This window comes from Thalia democratica, chromosome 5 (genome assembly GCF_965202585.1).
Source record: "Thalia democratica chromosome 5, ktThaDemo2.hap1.1, whole genome shotgun sequence".
In the NCBI taxonomy this organism is placed as follows: Eukaryota; Metazoa; Chordata; class Thaliacea; order Salpida; family Salpidae; genus Thalia; species Thalia democratica.
The window spans coordinates 26,646,447-26,666,435 of record NC_139169.1 but is presented as its reverse complement, the minus strand read 5'-3'; the positions used below and the strand labels follow the sequence as shown (position 1 = coordinate 26,666,435).

The 19,989-nt window shown below is 25.8% G+C and overlaps 2 protein-coding genes across 2 annotated transcripts; both read left to right on the top strand.

The window, feature by feature from the left end:
• Positions 1 to 288: 288 nt before the first annotated feature.
• Positions 289 to 7,133, top strand: LOC145837190 (large ribosomal subunit protein uL22m-like). Its single transcript, XM_082944959.1, has 4 exons — positions 289 to 488; positions 2,505 to 2,603; positions 3,783 to 3,946; positions 6,353 to 7,133. Exons 1-4 carry the CDS (start codon positions 291 to 293, stop codon positions 6,558 to 6,560), a joined length of 669 nt encoding a protein of 222 aa, XP_082801085.1. The 5' UTR covers positions 289 to 290; the 3' UTR covers positions 6,561 to 7,133.
• A 132-nt stretch (positions 7,134 to 7,265) lies between these two features.
• Positions 7,266 to 12,959, top strand: LOC145837189 (tricarboxylate transport protein, mitochondrial-like). The gene is made up of 7 exons (XM_082944958.1): positions 7,266 to 7,336; positions 7,701 to 7,783; positions 8,138 to 8,293; positions 8,870 to 9,079; positions 10,020 to 10,066; positions 11,993 to 12,191; positions 12,699 to 12,959. The coding sequence occupies exons 1-7, from the start codon at positions 7,285 to 7,287 to the stop codon at positions 12,843 to 12,845; spliced, it is 894 nt and encodes a 297-aa protein (XP_082801084.1). The 5' UTR covers positions 7,266 to 7,284; the 3' UTR covers positions 12,846 to 12,959.
• Positions 12,960 to 19,989: the final 7,030 nt, after the last annotated feature.

The window sequence follows — 19,989 nt, the reverse complement described above, 5'->3', positions numbered from 1 at the left end:
AAAAAATAATCAGTGCAAATTTTTAAGTTGTATATTTTTTTGTAGTATAGTTATTACATATTTTTTCAAAGCTAAAAAAGTTTATTGTTGTAACTATAACACTTTACTTATCATGATTAAAAAAAACTTTAGGTTAAATTGTTTTGGATTGGAAGTTTTCAATTTAAAGAAAGTTTTAAATAAACAAATGATAGTTGTTTTAAAAAGCCATGTTATAGTTATGACAAGACATATTAAAAGATTTCAACTTTCATGCACTCTACAAAAATAATCTTTTATTACAGAACAAAATGTTTAAGCAATTAGTAGCAAAGGGCATACAGAACATAAGCAGGTTGCCTTGCACTTTTTCGCTGAGGTCAATATGTGTGAGCCACCCAGACATGAGAAGGAACTGCCCTGGTCAGCACAAGAGGTTGAAGGAGTACTCGGCTACCTACAACGACAAGTGGACTACAGACCTCGGTTCCTGGACTGACATGAACAAGGTTGTTTGATCATTAGTTGTTGTTTAGGTTTATTTGAATACATATTATTTGTAGATATTAACTTATTACAGTTTTAGTATAGGTTTTTGAGTGTGTATTTAAGTTTAATACAGTCAATTTAACAATATTTTGATTTTTGTGGAATATACTAAATAGTTTAATTTTACAAAATTGTTTTTATAACTTTTACACTTTGGTAAATAAAAATACATATTTGTTAAAATTCTACTTTTTTGAACTATATTTATATATCTTTTGACCTAAGTGATTAAATTTGCAAATTAAATATTTTATTTATTTAAATAAGCTCTTTACATTTCAGTAAGTTGAGCAATCTTTTTTAGTTAAGACCAATAACTATATATTTTGACATAAAACAGTCATTACAGCTAGTGCAACTACCTTATTGTAGTAGTATTTAAGCCATAACATTTTGAGTAAGATTTTGTTTGCTAAATTAAAGTATTTCAAAGTTTTATGCAATTGTCTATTTAATTGGTTGTAATTACAAAGGTATAATTAGATATATCTACATCTATCATGGACAAATAGGGTTTTTAAATTGATTTTTGTTCAATGAATAATTTATTAATTAAAATAGTAGTTATTTATCAATAGTTAGCTTTGTCTGTAACTTTCTGAAGTTTTTTAGTTTTTATACAAAATTGCATTTCATAACTTATCTTTCTAATTAAATAGCTTAAGGTTTATTAAAATATACACTTAATTGTTACATACTATTGATAGTGTTAATATTTACCATTTGTTACTTTTTATTATTATTATTATTAACATTATTATTATCTCATTGATACTTTTATCTAGATTATGTCCATTGAATTATATTTTGTACTACTTTTTATATCATTTGGTGTGTTTTAATTTACCTATAGCTAATTTTTTGATTTATAGTATATTAACTTGATTCTGGTATTTTAAAGTTAAGTAGTTTTAGAAACTCTGTTGTAGATTTAACTTAAAAGTAGTGGGTTAGAATCAGTACAACAAAAAACTAAATTTGCACAAACAACATTGTTGAATTTTTCACTACTTAACTATCACTTTCTATACAAGTTTAAGCCAGAAAATATATCATTGCAATTGAAACAAATACAAACATAAATAGATAATTCATTCGTGTTTCTGAACTTTCAAACGTTTTAGACTACTTGTACAGTTCAGTAAAATAACTGGATAAAAATTAAAATTTGTGTCAATACTTTTGTACTGTGTTATATGTTTGCAAAATTAATCACTTATAAATAAAACACAAAATAGTTTTATAATAAAGTTTGGTTTTTAATATTAATTCAATTTAATATAATATTAAGATTACAGTTTTTAGCTAAATCTCATTTGTGCTTCTTTTTATTTTTTTTTTCAACATGTTTCCTATTGTGATTTGTTTGCTGGATAAACTTTAAACACTTTACAAATTTAAAACAGAGTTAAGCAGCATAAAATATAGATTAGTTATTGTCTAAACAACTAAGCTTCTTACAATATAAATGTTACTAATACTATAGTGCAGTTAGTTATGGTTCCCGTAGATAACTCGTGCACAACTTTAAAGAGTTGAATACTTAAGACTACATTAAGAAATTTGCTTTTAGCTATAACATGTGTTTTTTTCCACAACTCGCTTGTTTTTTAAACTATTTTGAAATATTGAATTTTGTATAATTTTATTTTACTGATATTAAAAATTTATATTTACTATACTTTATGAAGAGTATACTGTTCTTTGTGAATGTAGCAAACGAAGTTTAAACTATTTTAAAACTATAAAAATTTAAGTTTAAAAATAAAAAAACAAATAACAAATTTGTTTGCTTCTGTATTTTTTATATTTCATTTCTCATGATCAGAATTTATTTGAACATAAATGCTAATTTTTTGCAGAAAACTAAATACTTTGACAGAGCAACACACATTTTTTATTAATATAAATTTTGCAATGCAAGCATGCTATTTTCAAAAAAGCTTCAGTCAAGTAATAGCAAATGTTTGTAACAGATAGTTTATCCTCCATTGGATGAAAAGTTGGGCAGAAGGCCTGCAGAAATTTACCACGGTAGGAGAAATGTCCGGTACTACCCCAAGAAAATGTACCAGGTATAAGTGAATTAATAGTCGTTTGTTGAGAACAATGAATTTTGATGTTATAAGTATTGACAGAAAAATGCACTTGGTGCGTTTTTTAAATTTAATCAGTACTCTTACTCTATATAGAAATACAGACAAAATTGCTTGCAAGTTAATGATTTGGTATATATCTATAAAATTACGCAAAATAACATGCAACCTAAAAACTAAGTTGATTGTGTTTATTTTTAAATTTGTCATTTTAAATTTTAAGAAAACTGACAATGAAAATGTTGTGATAATACATTTTTATTGTTATCAAGGTTGCCATACACTCAGGCTTGTTTGAATTTTATTGCAAAACTCAGGCTAGTTTTTATGATTTTAAGATATATTAGTTTTATTAATTTATGTTTTTCTCTCGTAGATATTAAGAATTCTTGTAATTATTATTTATTTTTGAGTACTCAAGTTTAATAGTAAGATACATCAGTTGTTTTCACTCAATACTCAATTTTTATAGACAAATTCTTACTTAGGTTTGAAGTTACTTGGGCTAGTTTTTGGTCACTCATGCATTTTAGCTAAAAGTAGTGGCAACCCTACTGTTAACTTTTACAAAAACATTTATTTCTCAAAACTTTAAGATAATTTGAAAAATAACTTGTAGTCTATATTTGAGGCTTTAAAAAAGTTTAGTTTTGTAAAAGAATAAATTATATTATTGGTCTTAGGAGCAATATATAAGTCAGTTATAACATGTTTTATTAAATATGAGACTTGTAGAATTGTAGCATTAAATACAGTAAATTAGTAAATAAATATTTTGTTAGTACTTATTATTGTAATATCTTATTTATGCTGCTTGAATTATTTTTTTACTTAGTAAATTAAATATTTGTTATAATACATGCAACATTTTATTTGAATTTTTTTACTTAGATCTAAATTTGTAAAAAAGACAATTACTATAATGTTTTTATTTAACTTATAATAATCGTTTTGCAACAAAATGTAGAAACATTTTTAGTTTATTATTAGAAAAATTTTTACTAAAATTATTAGAACTCTTTTTAATTTTTCAGTGTGAATTCAGTTGTTAATTAATATAAAGTAAAACCTTTAACTTTTTTTAAAATTCAATGCAAATTTGATTAAGATTAACTACGACCCCAATACAACATTTATATGTACATTTTTAACCGCCAGGTGGCGAGGTTCGTCAGGGGAATGAACGTAGGCGAAGCGCTTGCCAGGCTGCAGACGATGCACACTAAAGCGTCGAAAATCGCCTATGACGTCATAGTGGAGGCGCAGGAGTTGGGAGAAAAGGAACACAACGTCGAGTTCAAGCACAACATGCACGTTGCCAGGTATCTATTTGTTTATTTTATTTATTTTTATATAATTAAAAACTATAAAAGTTTGTTAGTTGTATTATAATATATATAACCTGCGAGAAGACTGCAAGACCATCAACAACACTCAATTCAGCAACTGTATACACTTTATTTTTTTATTTTTACTTCTATATTGTTATTGTTAACCTAGCAAAATATAAATTTTTAATTCTTTATTTTGATATTATTTTTTTACACTTTCATTGTTTTCTTCTCTGTCTCATTGATTTAAAGATTTTTCTTTTTCTCTCAAAGAAAGTAGTTAAATAAAATATTTAGGGCAAGACTGTTTAGAAGAAATATTTTTTGACAACAGTTCTGTAGTTATAATTTACAGCAGAGTCATACCAGCTTTGATTAAATTGGGTTTATCAACATATACTTTTACTATAAAATAGTTTTCATAATTTATTTAAAAGTAAATGAATATATAAATAGTATCAATCTTGTATATAGTGAGCATCTGTTGCCCCGATTTTGGAATTTCGCTTAGTCCATTTTTTGTAAGTGGGAAATCACATAAACAGACAACACAAAAAAATTAGCTTCCTAGCTTTTACAACTGTCACTTATTTACATTTTTCTGAAAACAACCATTTGAAGAAAGTTTCATTGAGGTATTTTCAGATAATCTGTATTTTTTTATCACTTTTCGTTGTTTTTAAGTTTTTTTGAATGACCTAAGAAGTTCCTCCGAGAATTCCTTTCTTCAAATTGTCAAATTGTAGAATGTGTTTTTTTGGTGTAAAAAACATTGTAAAAAAACATGTTCTACATTTAAAAAAAAATTTAAGCTATAAACTCAAAGGTCGAAATTTTAAGGTCCCATATAATTTACATAGGGTTTGGTTTAAAAAAAAAGTAAATAGCGTGAGGGTGGTAAAAGCTGGGAATCTAATTTTTTTTTGTGATGTTTATTTATGTGATTTGCCAACTACAAATAATTAGACTAAGCTCTACTACCAAATTTACATTTTTGAGGGGCAACAGATGCACCCTAATATATACAACATTTATAATGACATAAACTTATTTCTATTCTGTACTAAGTAAGGTTTAGTATAGGACAGCAAGTTTAAATTAATTCAAAGTATTTATATTTAAAATGATATTTTCTTGGCATAATTAATTTTTATAAAAAAGGTAAACACATGTAATAGATAATTTCAGCAAGCTAGGAAACATAAAATACTTTAAATCACAAAAACGCTGTAGCTAAAATTTTATTTTTTTACATATAAACTTTGTAACAGTTTTTGTAACTTTGAAAAACACAGATCAAAACAGACTTCACAAGTAGTCATTCTTAAAAATGTAAGAAACGAAACTTTAAGGCAGTTAAAAGACTATAAAATGTTTTAAAATGTGCAAAATAATAAACATATTTAAGTGTTTTTGTCACTATTATTTTATTTTTTATATCTATCAAACGCACATCGTTTTTCATCTAGTTATAATTATAAAACAAAATTTTGTTAAGACAACAAATATATTTTGATTTCTGTTTTTTGAATAATAGACCATAATTTTATCAAAACAAATGAAACGCATACATACCTAGGTCAAGCTTTTCCAAAATAAATTCAAAATTTTCATAAAGCCCCTTTAAAGAGATAAAAAAGCTGTGCCACATCTGACAACATTTCTGAAAAAACTAACGTTTTTACGCCTAAGATCTTTATTATTTTGCTCTTCGTCATCAACTCCACAATATCTAGTGTAAATTTTAAATTCAAATTTTTAAATTTAATTAACAACAAAATGTTTCACTCGCTTGAACCTAATCATACGAGATCATCAGTTGAATAAAATCTTATTCAAATAGAATATTTACATTTTGATTTACATTTAGGTTCTATTTGAATACGATTTTATTCAACTGATGACCTCGTTTGATTAGGTTCAAGCGAGTGAAACATTGTGTTGTTAATAAAATTTAAAATTTTTAATTTTCATTCTCCCTATATTTAAGTCGGGAACTTTTATTGTTATCTTTCAAGCAAAAAGTACATAAATCTAAAATTTACAACTTCCCTCGCTACTTTAGGAAATCCTGACTCTGATTGCATAAGTTTGTACAGTTATCCATCAACAGTTATCCCTAACATCAAAGAGCGTTCTTCATCGGAGCAGTAAAAGTGCTTTGTATTTTCAAATTCTAAAAACACGGTCAACATAGTTTTTTATTTATAACTTTTTGTTTTACAAAAAACGCAGGTCGTCCTCTATCGAATTGGGTAAACATATATTTATAGCTTACATAGGTAAAGAATTTTTTGAATATATTAGTATACTTAAAATATAGTCAAAAGTTTTATCAAAGTTCAAAATTCAGAAATATTATTATTAAAGCTACAAATAAATATTCCATCGCCACAGGTCGTTCTTCGTCGAGTCGGGCAACATCAAGTTCATTCGTCAGCGGGCCAGGGGGAGGGACGACATCAACAAGATGCGCTTCTTCAACTACCACGTCATGCTGCGGGAGGGAGAAGCACCCAAGCGTGACGACCACGTGACCGCCCTGCAAGCCGCTTGTTTGTACGTGGACAGGTTGCGAATGAGGGAAATCACCGACGGGCTGTAACCATTCATAAACGTTTTATGATTTTTTGGATTCTCTCGCTCAGCTGTATGGACTCTGAGTGCAGTTTGGACTTGTGTTTTTGTAAATTTAAGTAATATTCTTACACTTTATGTGTTTAACTTGTTTTTCTGGTACGCTGTTAATTGAAGTAAAACTATTAATTGATTTTTTATTTTTTATTGGACTCGTTCTAGAATGCTGTAGTATGGTAAACAATTTAAGAAATTTTTTGTATAAACTGTTACTTTTTATTGTAGAGATAAATAAATTTGGTTATGTAAAATACAACTGTAGATTGAATTTGAAAACATTACTGGTAACTTTGTTTTTAGTAACAGTTATCTAAAAGTTTATATCATACTAAGTTAATGTTTTGTTAAACTTTATAAGAATGTTTTTTTGACAAAATTTCAAGTTTGTGTAATGAGATTAAGTTTATACAATAAAAATTGAAATGGTGTTATGTTACATTCTGCTTTCATGCTTAATAAATACCTTTTCGAAGGCAAATTTTATATAGTTAATAGCAACAAACCAGTTTTAAAGATATAAAACCAATATTTATAAAATTGTTTTTTTACCAGTAAAACTTTTTACAAACACACTAACAAACATTTTTAAATGTATTATTAATTCGAACACTTAGGAAATTTGTTTATAAAATTTTTTAGATTTTATGTTATTATTGAAACAATTATCATTTATAGAATTTAGGTAATTTAGAATGGCACCGCTGGGAAATAAACCCAAAAACCCGTACAAAGCAGTGCTTGCAGGTTGATAGTATTTTGATATATATAAGATTAGTTAAAAATTGTTACTACTTTAATTTGATAGCTTGTATATTAATTAATAGCATTTCTTACAATTTCATTCATTATAATTAATTTTTTTTTTCTTTGTTGCATTTTGAAACGAAATATAGAAACTAAATTATTCTCAAATATAACCTTTGAAAGTGTGCATTTAATAAACTTAAAAAGCTATTCAGTTTAAGTAGACTTAAATATCTCAATTATAAGGCATTAAATTTTTTTAATTCTTTTTTTCTAGTTACAACATCTTTACAAAAAAGTATAATCCTAACAAAAACTTCAAGTAAGTTTAAATAGTTTAATAATTTTTGTTGATTTTATATAGGAGGCATAGCTGGTGGCATGGAACTTTTTATATCATACCCAACAGAGTATGTCAAAACCCAACTGCAGCTGTATGGCAGGCAAGTTAGTATTGATCATAAGTTAATCAGTTATTTTAATGTTAGTTTAATAAATGTAGTTAGCGTTAAGTATTTTTACAAAGAGTGCTATCCATGGTGCTAAATTATTCTAAATATTGAATAACTTGTAGGAAAATTCTTTACCAATAATGTAAATTAAAAGTTTCAATATTATTTTGCAGAGAACCTGAAATTTAAAATTTCAAGGTAACAAACTATTTAAAAGTTCTCAAAAAGATTATAAAAAAAGTAGCCCTTCAACAAAACAAAACAGTTTTCAGTCTTGCATGCCATAAAACATCAAGTACATTAAAATTCTCAAAAACTATTTTTTTCATTTTCTTAAATTTACTTTCAGGTTCCACCCAAGTACACGGGCGTTGTGGACTGCGTGAAAAAAACCGCCAAGAACCACGGGTTCAGGGGGTTTTACCGGGGACTTTCCGCTCTCTTGTACGGGACAATCCCCAAGATAGCGATCAGGTTCGGCACCTTCGAAACCCTTTCCAATCACGTTGGTAAAATAAAATATTTTTGTTGGTCTGTATAAGTTTTGTTAAAATGTTGTAAGTCTTTATCATAAAGGATAATAATTTTTGTCATGGCTTATTACTTTTCTGTTAACCTTAAACTTTATTGTGTATTAAATTCCAGTTTTTTTAATTAATATTTTAACCTTATACATAATCTAAAATGAAATTTTAAAAGAGCATAAATAAATTTTAATGGAATGTGTTGTTACTTAAAACTAAGTACATCTTTATTTTAATTGATAGTTTGTAAATTTATCGTTCGAATATAAATACAGATAAATTTATAGTATTGAATAGCAATTCTACGTTAAAGCATTTAACAAATTAATTAATCATATATGTTGTATTTTTTTTTATTTTGATCAATTGATTGTATAGGTTGAGGCCTGAAGGTAAACTTTAAAAGTAAATGAATTTGAATTTTTCTAACTTTTTTGAATATTTTTGAAATAAACTTTATTAAATTGCATAAAGTGTTGAACATATAATCAACTGAAGTTAAAGACTAACATCCAAAACTGACTCCCCGGCATTTTAACAACTCAAGTATGACGCAGGTGAAGACAGGGGACAAGCTGACGTCAACGGAGGGGTTCTTGTGCGGGCTGGGGGCGGGCGTGACGGAAGCCACGTTGGCAGGGTGCTTCGTGCAAACGGTGAAGACCAAGTTCATACACGATCAGACCCAACAAGTACCCAAGTACAAGGGGTTCGTTCACGGTGTCAGCACTATCATCAGGCAGGAAGGCGTAAGGGGCGTTTATCAGGTTTATTTTAATTATTTATATTTTATTTTGGTTTTGTAAAGATAAAAAATGTCAAAGTTAAGATGTTTATCAAGCTTGTCGTGTTTTTGTTATTTGAATTAGTTTTTCTTTGATAAAGTTGTTTTTTGACAATATTTTTTTTTATTATACCAATATAGTTTTCAATTAGGCTCCTTGTAAAATTCTTAATGTTTTTTCCAATGTTTATTTCAGTTTATTTAACTTCATCTTATAAATTAAAAACAATATTTTATTTGTCGTATACAGTAACTTGTTTTTTTTTTCTAAAATTTTGATGAAACTGTAATGTTTTTAAATATTTAGTAAAAGTATTAAAAAAGATTAATGTTTGTGTTTTCTACTATAGTAATTTGACAAAATAGTACATAAGTTGTATTAGAAATAATAAAATTTCTTAAAATTAGTCTTTTGACATAGGGAGGTAATGAAAATGTGTATCAGTTGTTTTTTAGAAAATATTTTTATATTCAAGTTAATTTTTAGATATGCTTTCAAATGTATATACTACATGTATATTAGTTAATTAAATTTAAAGTTTAATTCTTGATCTTAATTGAGGATTACTGTTTAGCTTTGTTATAAACAGAAGAATATAATATTTACTTAAATACTTTTAGCTTAACTTATTTATTTAAAGCCAAGTATTAATTGAAAAAAGACCTGTATCTGATAAAAGTAAGTTTGTACCATATGTTGAACTTCTTTTATCTAGTTACAGTTTATAAATACATTTAATGTACAAATAATCTTTTTGTTTTATTACTTTAGTTGATGTTTCATGGTAAATTTTGTTATGGCAGGTGAGTTTTATCAACTAACTAACTAAGCTATTTTTAATCAATCAAATATTATTTTTCTAGTTGTTTTCTAACCGTTACAAAGTAAGTAGTTCAAATATTTAACAGTATTCAAAAAACAGGGTTGGAGCGCCACTGTACTTAAACAAGGCACCAATCAGGCTATTAGGTTAGTTTTTATAGAAAATGTTTGTTTGATTATGTATATTTGTATGATTATATACTTTTTTTTAATTTGAAATAAAGTCCATTAGCGGTCAAGGCAGTTCAAACAAAATAAACATTGTCTCTTACTTTAAAAAGCTTACATTGACTCTTACTTATAAAGGTTGAAGAACGAATAATTAAAAATTTAATAATTTAATGAGTTGTAGTCTATTAGAGCATAGGAGGGGGGGTTCCACCTTGATTTTTACAAGTTGATTTTATTTTATAGAGTTTTATCTTAGCTATCAGACATTAATAACCGCTTGAAAAATTTCAAAGTATTTATTGAGATATGAGCAATCAAATGGTTAAGCGGTGACCTTAATAGGTTCCTAATGGAGGGCGCAAACTAAAAACGCGAAAAAAGACCGTTTCACTAAAAATCTATCTCCTCCTTCATTTTTTAAGCAATCTTCTTCAAATTTTCACAGAAAGTGTATTATTAAGTTTAGAAAAGATTGAATGCAAGAATTTTTTTAATTTAAAAAAATAAAAATTAAAAAAAAAACCCTTTTTTTTTTTTTTTTTTTTTTTTATCTAAAAATGTTATTTTTTCAAATTTATAAAATTCAAAAATTCAAAGTCTTTTAAACTATAAAAGGAACGTTTTAAGAAAGTTTGAGATTTCTAGCTCAAAAAATGAAGAAGATAGATTTTTAATGATTTTTTAAATTTCCGAGAAAATTGATCATGAAAAATTTGCGATCTATACGTTTGTATTGGAAATTTTTTTCTAATTACAATATCTCAAAAGTTAAATAAGATTTTTTAATTAAATAAAATCTGGCTTGTAGTTTGTACCTCAGGCTTTCATATAAGCTTTAATGTTTTATGCCCTTAAATTAAAGTTGTGTACAGAGGCGTATAGACTGCAAACTTTTTATTGTCAGTTTTTTAGGTATAAAAACTTCACCGAGAGTCTATCATTTTTTCTTTCAAGATAGATACTTTTTATAAAATGTAATTTCAGCAGTTTTATGAAGTTTCTGATTTTTTTAAAACTAAGAAATTAAAGTTATGAGTCTTAAACTGGCATAAAAAAATAGTTTTAGAAATTCTCAAAATGAAAATTTAAGTTTAGCATGTATAGTTTTAATAATTTTTAAAAATAACTCAGTAAAAGTAACACAAAGATAAATACAATTTGTAAGAGAGAAAGGTATTTAATAAAATAGCCTTTTTTACCATTTTTTAGTTTAATCTTTTCATAGTAAATCTGTTAAACTTTCTGACTTTGTACCCCTAAAACTCAAAGAACACTTATGATTTTTATAAGCTAAAAATAGTAGCTCAGATGATAATCTGCAAACAAAATCGATGTGTAAAACATTAGTGTTTTCCCCTATGGCCTTGCTGGGGTATTTCTTTTGACTAAATTGTTGTTAAAAATATTGAGTTACGTTGTTAGATATTTTTTAGCTAAATGTTGTGTTTGCGATATTAACTTCTGAAAGCATTTTATAATCAAGTCAGAACCGATGATATAATTTTTTACATTTGTACTGTTTAAAAGTTAATAGTCGATAAGTTTGTCATTAGCCTGCTATTAAAGAAAGTTTAAGAATTAAGAACAAAAGCTATTTTTTCATTGTCGTAGTTTAAAAATTTAATTTGTTTATTTTTGTATAGTTTTACAATATATTATCACAATGGTTGGAAATCAAATATTCCCATTCAGAACTGACGCATCCAAACAGACACACTCACCAAGCTGTTAATTTTCAATTACATTGTACTAATTTATGGAATATAGTAGTTATATATAAAACAGAAAGTATTTACATTTTCCCATACAAAGTCAGCAGGCTAATAAGCTGGGTATTGTTTGGTCTGCTTTAAGTCTAATTTCGAAAAAAAAACTAATTTTTATATTGTTTATACAAACTAGATTCGGATTGGTGAACCTGTTCAGCAAGTGGTACACCCAGCAAACAAACAGAGAAGTTTCGATCCCGGTCAAGGGGGTTTTCGGGGCGGTGGCCGGGGGGATTTCCGTGTTGTGCAACAATCCTTTGGATGTTATCAAAACGAGAATGCAGGGACTTGAAGCTGAAAAGTACAATGGCCTGGTGCACTGCGCTAAAAAGGTTTGAACAATAATGCGTTTTAATTATTTTGTGACGTTAAATATAGTAATGGCCTTTTTTCCTAAACAATTTTGTTACCACATTCAAGTTGTAAGATTTTCAATTCAGTTAACTTAAACCAAAAGTAAGTTAAATTATATGTTAAATTAAAATTGATAAATATAATTACCTCCTTTCTTTTCTTTCTACTGAAATTTGTATAATTTACAGCTAAAACTTTATTTTATACGAAACGAAAGTAATTTGTGATTAGAATTTAAGTTTGTATATTGAGTTTTCAATCAATAGCGTGGCATTACTCAAGATTTATTGCAAAAATATTCTGTGTAATAATTACTTTGTTAGGTACACACTGAAAAGATTTTGTAGATTTATGATGCAAGTAGCTACTTTTTAATTGCAAGCACTGGTAATCAATAAGATAAAGCAAGAAAAACTAAACGTTCATTGTTTGTGGACTGCAAAATAAAATATCAACCAGCAACTAGTGTATATTATTTCTCACAGGTATACAGAGAGGAAGGTTGGAAAGCTTTTTACAAGGGAACAGCACCACGGCTGGTCAGAGTCTGCAGTGACGTGGCGCTGGTTTTCATGTTTTATGACGTCACGGTGATTTGCATCAACTACGTGTGGCCTGAAAAAGATGAGTAGGATTTGTTTGTAGAAAATAAGACTTACTAGGAATTTTTAAATGTTTTTATTACACTATTTGTTATTGTTTGATATTATTTGAGTTAAAAAATATTATTAATACTAGTTGATGAAAAACGGTTTTTAAATTAGCTTAACTAAGGTTTACTAGATTTTTTTTATAAAATATGTTTTTAATAGTTTTTTGCTTAGTTGAACTAAAGTTGAACTATTTTTAATTTAATAATTAAGTTTTAGTTTTGCTTTTAGCTAAAATAATATTTTTTAAATAGTTTCTAAATATTTTTAATCAAGTCAATGTTTGTTATTTTTATGAACAATTAGTTGTTTAGTACAATAATGTTTCAACATCAGTATCTATAAAATTTGTTTTTCAACTATCAATTTATTTTTAATGCATGAATTACAATTATTGAATTCGACTTAGCATGAATATTTAAATATTTTGTTTGCATGCTAGTGAAACTCATAATAGAAAACTCTTTTATCAGTACCAGATTTAATTCAAGACCGTATTTTATTACCTTTGATATTTTTTTATTATGTTTCTTTGAAAACGGTTTTTTATATATCTGAATAGTGTTTATTTGTTAAAAAAGTTTTAATCTATTGTAAATGTGTTATACTATTTGCGACAATGTTTATTTTTTAACTCTATGCACAGCCAATTTGCTTTGTTAATTTTTTACTTTCTTAAAGAATTATAATTATTGATTTTTATTTGTCGTATAAATATTTGGTGTAAATTTTATTTACAAGTTAAGGTTTAGGTAATACAGCTAGAAAAAACTAGTAAAAAAGCATTAACTTTTTAATATACCTATAATAACAGTAATTAAAACCTTATATGTAAAATTAATACCCTTTAAAAGATAAATAAATGTTTGAAATGTACTATACAAAAATGCATATGTAAATAATTAAATAAAGTTAAAAACAACGCATGTGTTGATGAAACTTTATAAAATTTACTTATCTAAGCAAAAAGCTTTCTATAGTTGTAGTAAAGATATAATTTTGATTTTAAGTTATTAGATTAGTCAAGGCATGTTTATGAATACGAAACAACTAAATTAGCTTAAAAATAAAACTTTACAATACTCAAACTAAAATCATGTTCTATTTATGTCAATTAAGGCTTTTTTAAGACTTTGTATACTTAGTTACCGGTTTAACACTGTAAGCAGTTTTGGTCAACCTAAAAAATCATAAATTAAATACTATTTTGAAAACTTGATTTATTTAAATGTCATGGAAATTAAAGTTTTGAACTACCCTAGAATATTGAACTTACATTTTTTTGTGAATAAAATTACTATTAATAAAATGTTAATCATAGAAAAAATTGATATTTGTGAACAAAAGCAGCGTTGCTACAAAGACAGGAAAAATAAAAGACAAACGTCAAGAAAAAATGAGGGTTTTTGAAAAAGTCCAGAATTTTGATCTAAACTTGCTCTTAATGAAAAAATTTATCATTACTAAAAACTGCATTTTTGTAATTTTCTTAAAAAATAAATATTGTAGTTCATCTTTTTTTTCAGGGTCTAATTGAATATTGGAATAAGTTTATATCTTTCAAGTCTTTGGTTATGTATTTTTAAATCGATTTTAACTAAGAATTAGATTTTAAAAAGTCTGGAACTTTTTTGAGCTCGATCTGTGGCAACCAGGGGCGTGTCTAGACATTTTTCAAAGGGGGTTCACAATTTTTTTTTCTTTATTTGCTGCATAAGTCCGCAATTCTTAGGTATGCACGGCCAGTTAAGTACGCATTGTGCGTACTACGCAAAAAACTCTGTGTTAAGTTTTTTTCCTGCTTAAAAAAAAAAAACATATGAGTAGTAATAGAAAATTTTTTTATTTTTTGTTTGTTATACTGTATTGAATTTAGATAAATAAAAACTAAAAGAACCAGAAAAAGCTATGAATTTACAAAATGTAAATCAAATCCGTTATTTAAAACAAATATATTACATTAACTTAGAAAGAGAGTCAAATCTAATTTACTTAAAAAAATAGTTGTAAAATGAGTATATTGTTTAACTTATACAGAGAAATAGTAAACAAGCATAATTTTTAGAATATCTTACTTTTTTCTGTAAATGATTACTTTTATTAAGTTTGATTTAGTAAAACTACAATATTTTTAATATACTGTATTATCTTAATAAATGTAAAATCCTCAAACAAAAACCTTACAATTAATCTTATTATATAAACCTTATTGTTTTCATATAGTAAATTGCTTGTTTCAAATTAAAACACCTACTTAAATAGTTAAAACCTCAGCAATAAAACCAACTGACCCATTTTTTGACCAAATACTTTGACCTTTATACAGAAGACATGGGAAGCAAAAAAATAAATTTCTGATAGTGCAAGCTGTCAACCAGCTTTTTCTGTCATACCAACTGTTGTTGAATTTCTTTACCTTGAGTTTTTTTACTAGATTAATTTATTCAATTTCCTATTGAAAAAATTTGTTCCTGATTTAACTGAATATTCCATTCTAAAGTTGTTACATTAGCAGAAGTTAGATCTTATCTAACTATGCAAACTATATATATATATAAGTTATTTATATCAAAGAAAAATTGTATTAATAGATAGTCTTATAATCTATTTTATACATATTTCTATGAGATATTCTAGACACTTTTTTTAAAGTTTTAGTATAAATTATGGCAGTTACAATAATATATTCTTAGTAAAATAAAAGATTACTTTTATAGATAATTTAGATTTCTTTTTTTAAATCTTTATAAGCCAGTTGGTTGAAACCTTGACTTAAATCACTAACTCTTATAAAAAGTTGTTATTTTATATTTGATCATTTTTTAAAACACTATAAATTAAAATTTCCCACTATTTTGATTAACTTTGTTGTTATTATACACTTTTTTTATTTATAAATTAATGAAATGTTTTTATTTTAGTATTAAATCACACTGGAAATTGTTATAAAAATATATTTTGAATATTTCTAAAAATCAAAAATCAACGTTGTGGCCAACAGATGTACAAAAACAAAATAATTTAAATAGTTATATTAAAATACCATTAAATTATAAAAGAATAAATTGTCAGTTGGTTTAGTGGTCTAAAGATGATTTTAAAAACTCTCTGAATTCAACTTTCAAGGTTTAACAACTTCACACAACATTATTAATTAACTAAGTAAATTAAAGTTTTAGTGATTATATTTTTTAAGTAAAATTGTATTTACTAGTTGAAAAACAATACTTAATCAAAAATTATTTACTTTAAGAAACAATTTGAAATAGGAACTAAAAGCATCTTAGTAAAAAGTTTCCTAAAAAAAAATGCTACTTTAAAACTTTTACCTATTACCATGTCACAATTAAAATTACATTTGAAATGTATTTCAGCTGGGCAAAAACGAGCGTTTTTTGCTAAGGAAACTTTTATAATCTTTCAGTGTTATAAATTTAACATTCATTATACAAAGTTTATCAAATAACCAAAACAAAGTCAATAAGCAACGTTTTTAGTGATATTCTAAGATTTTTCTTTTCAGGGGGTTCACAGGAAACAGGAAACCAGTTAAAACACGCCCCTGATGGCAACCCTGAAATATACCGTGTAAATAAGTTATGTCTGCAGAGAAAGCTCTACCAACATACAACCTATTAGAGTTTACTGAAACACATAACATTTCGTGCACCAGGAAACATTCACAAAAAAAACTCTATAAAACTATTTATAAATTTTATATTTAAAACTAAACAACATTGTTATCACAATTTGATTTTAACCATTGTTCATTCTATGTTGAAAATTCATAAAGTTTAATGTTTATATTTAATACTTCTTTTAATAACAACTTACATGAACAATTAAACAACACTAACAGTTTAAACACGATAGAATATTATATTTTGAAAATTTTGGCAAAATATTTGAATTTTATTAATAACATGTATATATAGAATTAAATGGTGAGTCAACTTCAGCTGATGATATTTCACTTCATTAATTACGAAACCTTCCTGGTATAATTTCATGTAGAATTTAGGAAAATTAAATATCAGTAACATTGATTGGACATGAAATTTTAGTTCTTTTCTTTCACAAAAAGAATATATAATAAGCTTTTGAAAATACTTTCAGCTAACCCTTTTGCGTAACTGAAGTGAAAAAACTTTTTGCTAGGCTCTTTCTTTTTGGCTGGCCGTTGTAATAAACTGTAAGTATACTATTGTTGTATTTAACCTGCTACTCGGTAACAATATCTCATACAGTATTTCGTGACTATCAAACATATTTGCAGTTTTCTATTTTGATCAAACAGTATGTAAAATCGTTTTAGGTAATACTTTTCGAGTTGCAGGATGATTTCAGATTTTGTTAATGTATCTTTTCAAATAATTGATTTAAAACAACCTGCATATTGAAAGACAGGTCAATAAAGATTATTTTATGGCTGTCTAGCTAATACTGTTTTTTGAAAGTTCTGCTCAGAATTTGTGTGTGAACTGTGAAGTTAAATGCTTAATAATTTAGTGCTTCTGTAAACAGAAAACAAAATTAATAGAAACAAATTATAGTAAACAAAATTCTTCTATTTTTCTTAACTAGAAATTCTTACAGAATCGAATAATAATGTTTCAGTCTAGTACTATTATCAACCGATATATTTTGTAAACAAAATATTGAAAACCAAAGGTTCTATTATCAAAAAAGGAATCAAAAAACAGTTATATCTTATTTTATAGTTAAAATTATATTTTCCTACAGAATTAGTGACATTTTTAAGTTTTGGCTAGATTCATACTTTTTAACTTAAGTACTCCTTTTCTTAATTTTTTTTATTGTTAACGTTGATATATATTATAAGTAGTTTTTAAAAATTTTATATAAACGTTATTAGAAAAAGCATCTAGTCAATTTGTAAAGAAATAACACTAACACTTGAGAAATTATAACTTAGTACGTAGACTTTTTGTCCTTAATCAGTGCTATGGTTATCAAACAACCTTCTGACAACGACTCTGATAAACTTGATCCTAGATTTATAATACAAATTTCAATGAAGTAAAAACATTTAAATTGGTATTAAAGTATCTTTTAGTAAAACAAAGGCACAAAAAATTGGTACTTAAAAAGTCAGCAGCAAAATCAAAAAGTGTGGGAAAATGTTCACTTGTTTAAAATTAATCTGCCTAAAATTGAAATCGATTATCAATTTATTCAGTTTATCGTTTTTAGACACGAAAAAAAAACCGTTGTATCCAAAAATATCATCGTCTATAAAGTAGTCTAGTCAATTTATAAACAGTAAAAAAGTGTACAAGCCGAGAATATTGTATAACAACAGTTTATTCAACGACAAAATAGCGCTCAAAAAGTTTGGTCCAAGGACCTGGTGTAAGAAAAAACCTTTCGGTTATCGAGTCGTACACTACGGATACCTTTTAACTTCATTATTGTCCAGGACAGATTATATAATTATTCGCAGTTAAATATTGTACCGTCCTCTAATAGTTTTATTTAAATTTGTTTCAACTTAAAAAGTTTCAGAAATCATTTTTTAGAAATATTAATTTTAAAATACCTTTTTGTTTAACTTTTAAGAACTTGATTCAGTTGCTTTAGTATAAATCTAGTTTTAAATATTTGTTAATGTTTTATAAGATTTAGTTTTCTAAGTGTTTTTTTTTGCCATTTTGACTTTTTCTTAGCTTTTTAACTTCGAATTTCAAATAATCATCTGTTGTGAGTAAACGATAAGGCAAATACTTAAAGGTTGCGATTTTTTTAAATTTACCACTTTTTAGTTAAGTAGCACAGTTTTAATGATATAAGCACAGTCGAAAAAAAAAGACCCTGCAAACTCTTTAAAAATACTAAATTTTACTTTTTTTTTGAAATAAAGCTACATTTTTTACAGATCTACTTTTAGGTACGATCCTAAAACGTAGTGGATAAATAAAGCTTAATTTCGACACTAAGTCAAAAGTTTTTGCTGGTAGAAATATAACTTCGGTAAAAATAGTTTTTTTCTTTGTTTAAAAACATTGTGATTATCTTTTGTAAAAAAACACCTTTGTCAAGTAACACCATACAAAAAAATAGCATGCAATTGTTTTATAAACATTATAACACTATAAAAATATTTATATAGCAGAAATAAAACATTATTATTATAAGCTATATTTTATATTGTGATATCTTTCAAAAACTATTTAAGCTACAACAAAATCTTTTACCTTTAGAAGATTAACAATAGAACTAATATTTAAAAACTTTTGTAAAATGTATACTTTTTTCAAATAAAACAATATTGATTCTTTAGTACTTTATTAAAGTTTGCAAATTTTTTTGACATATTAAAGGGACTTGTTAAAATAATGCACCAAATCGAAAAAAAAAAAACTAATGTTAAAAAAAGTCAGTAAAATGAAATGAAAAAGTAAAATAAAGAAACTTGAAAAAAAAGTTTAACATATTTCTTAAACTTTTTGCAGAGGTGTTGTTAGCTGTTTTATTCTATGAAGTATAAAAATGTATCATATTTATATACGAAATAAACTTACAAACGTATAGTTAACCATTTTATATGTTGAGGGATTCTTTTTAGGTCTTGTGTTAATAAATATTGATAGAGTATTTTAATCTTTTATTATATTTTAATTAATTTTATCTATGTTTACTAACAAAAGCGTATCTAAAAGCGTACAAATCGTAAACAGCAAAAAAAAAGATTGAGAACTGTTGCTGAGAACATTCAAGCTGTTTTATAAGTTCCAAAGATCCTTATAAATGAAACATATGTTAGCATGCTCTATTTATCTAAAGCTTCTTTTTAATTGATTTAAAATTTTGTTGCTTTTTTTTTACAACGATACAAAAATTAGAATGTTTTACCTTCAAGTTATATTTCTTCTAAAAACTTATACCGAATTTTCATTTCTTTATAACACGATTTTTACTCACTACCATTTTAAATGCTTTTTTTCAATGTTGACAAATCAAAGTGAATTTTAAATACTGATAGATAAAAAATAACATTATTGAACCAGTTAATATAATAATAATAAACAGCTAAGATAAAATACTAAATTAAATAAAAAATAAAAATCATTCTTGTACTATGACATTGACTATTAAATACTACGTT

Excerpts from the sequence above, each read along its gene's own strand:
- LOC145837189 (XM_082944958.1), top strand. The coding sequence starts at position 7,285 with ATGGCACCGCTGGGAAATAAACCCAAAAACCCGTACAAAGCAGTGCTT. Across the intron at positions 7,784-8,137 it reads TGCAGCTGTATGGCAGGCAA|GTTCCACCCAAGTACACGGG; the intron begins GTTAGTATTGAT and ends ATTTACTTTCAG. Across the intron at positions 9,080-10,019 it reads GCGTAAGGGGCGTTTATCAG|GGTTGGAGCGCCACTGTACT; the intron begins GTTTATTTTAAT and ends TTCAAAAAACAG.
- LOC145837190 (XM_082944959.1), top strand. The coding sequence starts at position 291 with ATGTTTAAGCAATTAGTAGCAAAGGGCATACAGAACATAAGCAGGTTG. Across the intron at positions 489-2,504 it reads CCTGGACTGACATGAACAAG|ATAGTTTATCCTCCATTGGA; the intron begins GTTGTTTGATCA and ends TGTTTGTAACAG. Across the intron at positions 2,604-3,782 it reads ACCCCAAGAAAATGTACCAG|GTGGCGAGGTTCGTCAGGGG; the intron begins GTATAAGTGAAT and ends TTTAACCGCCAG.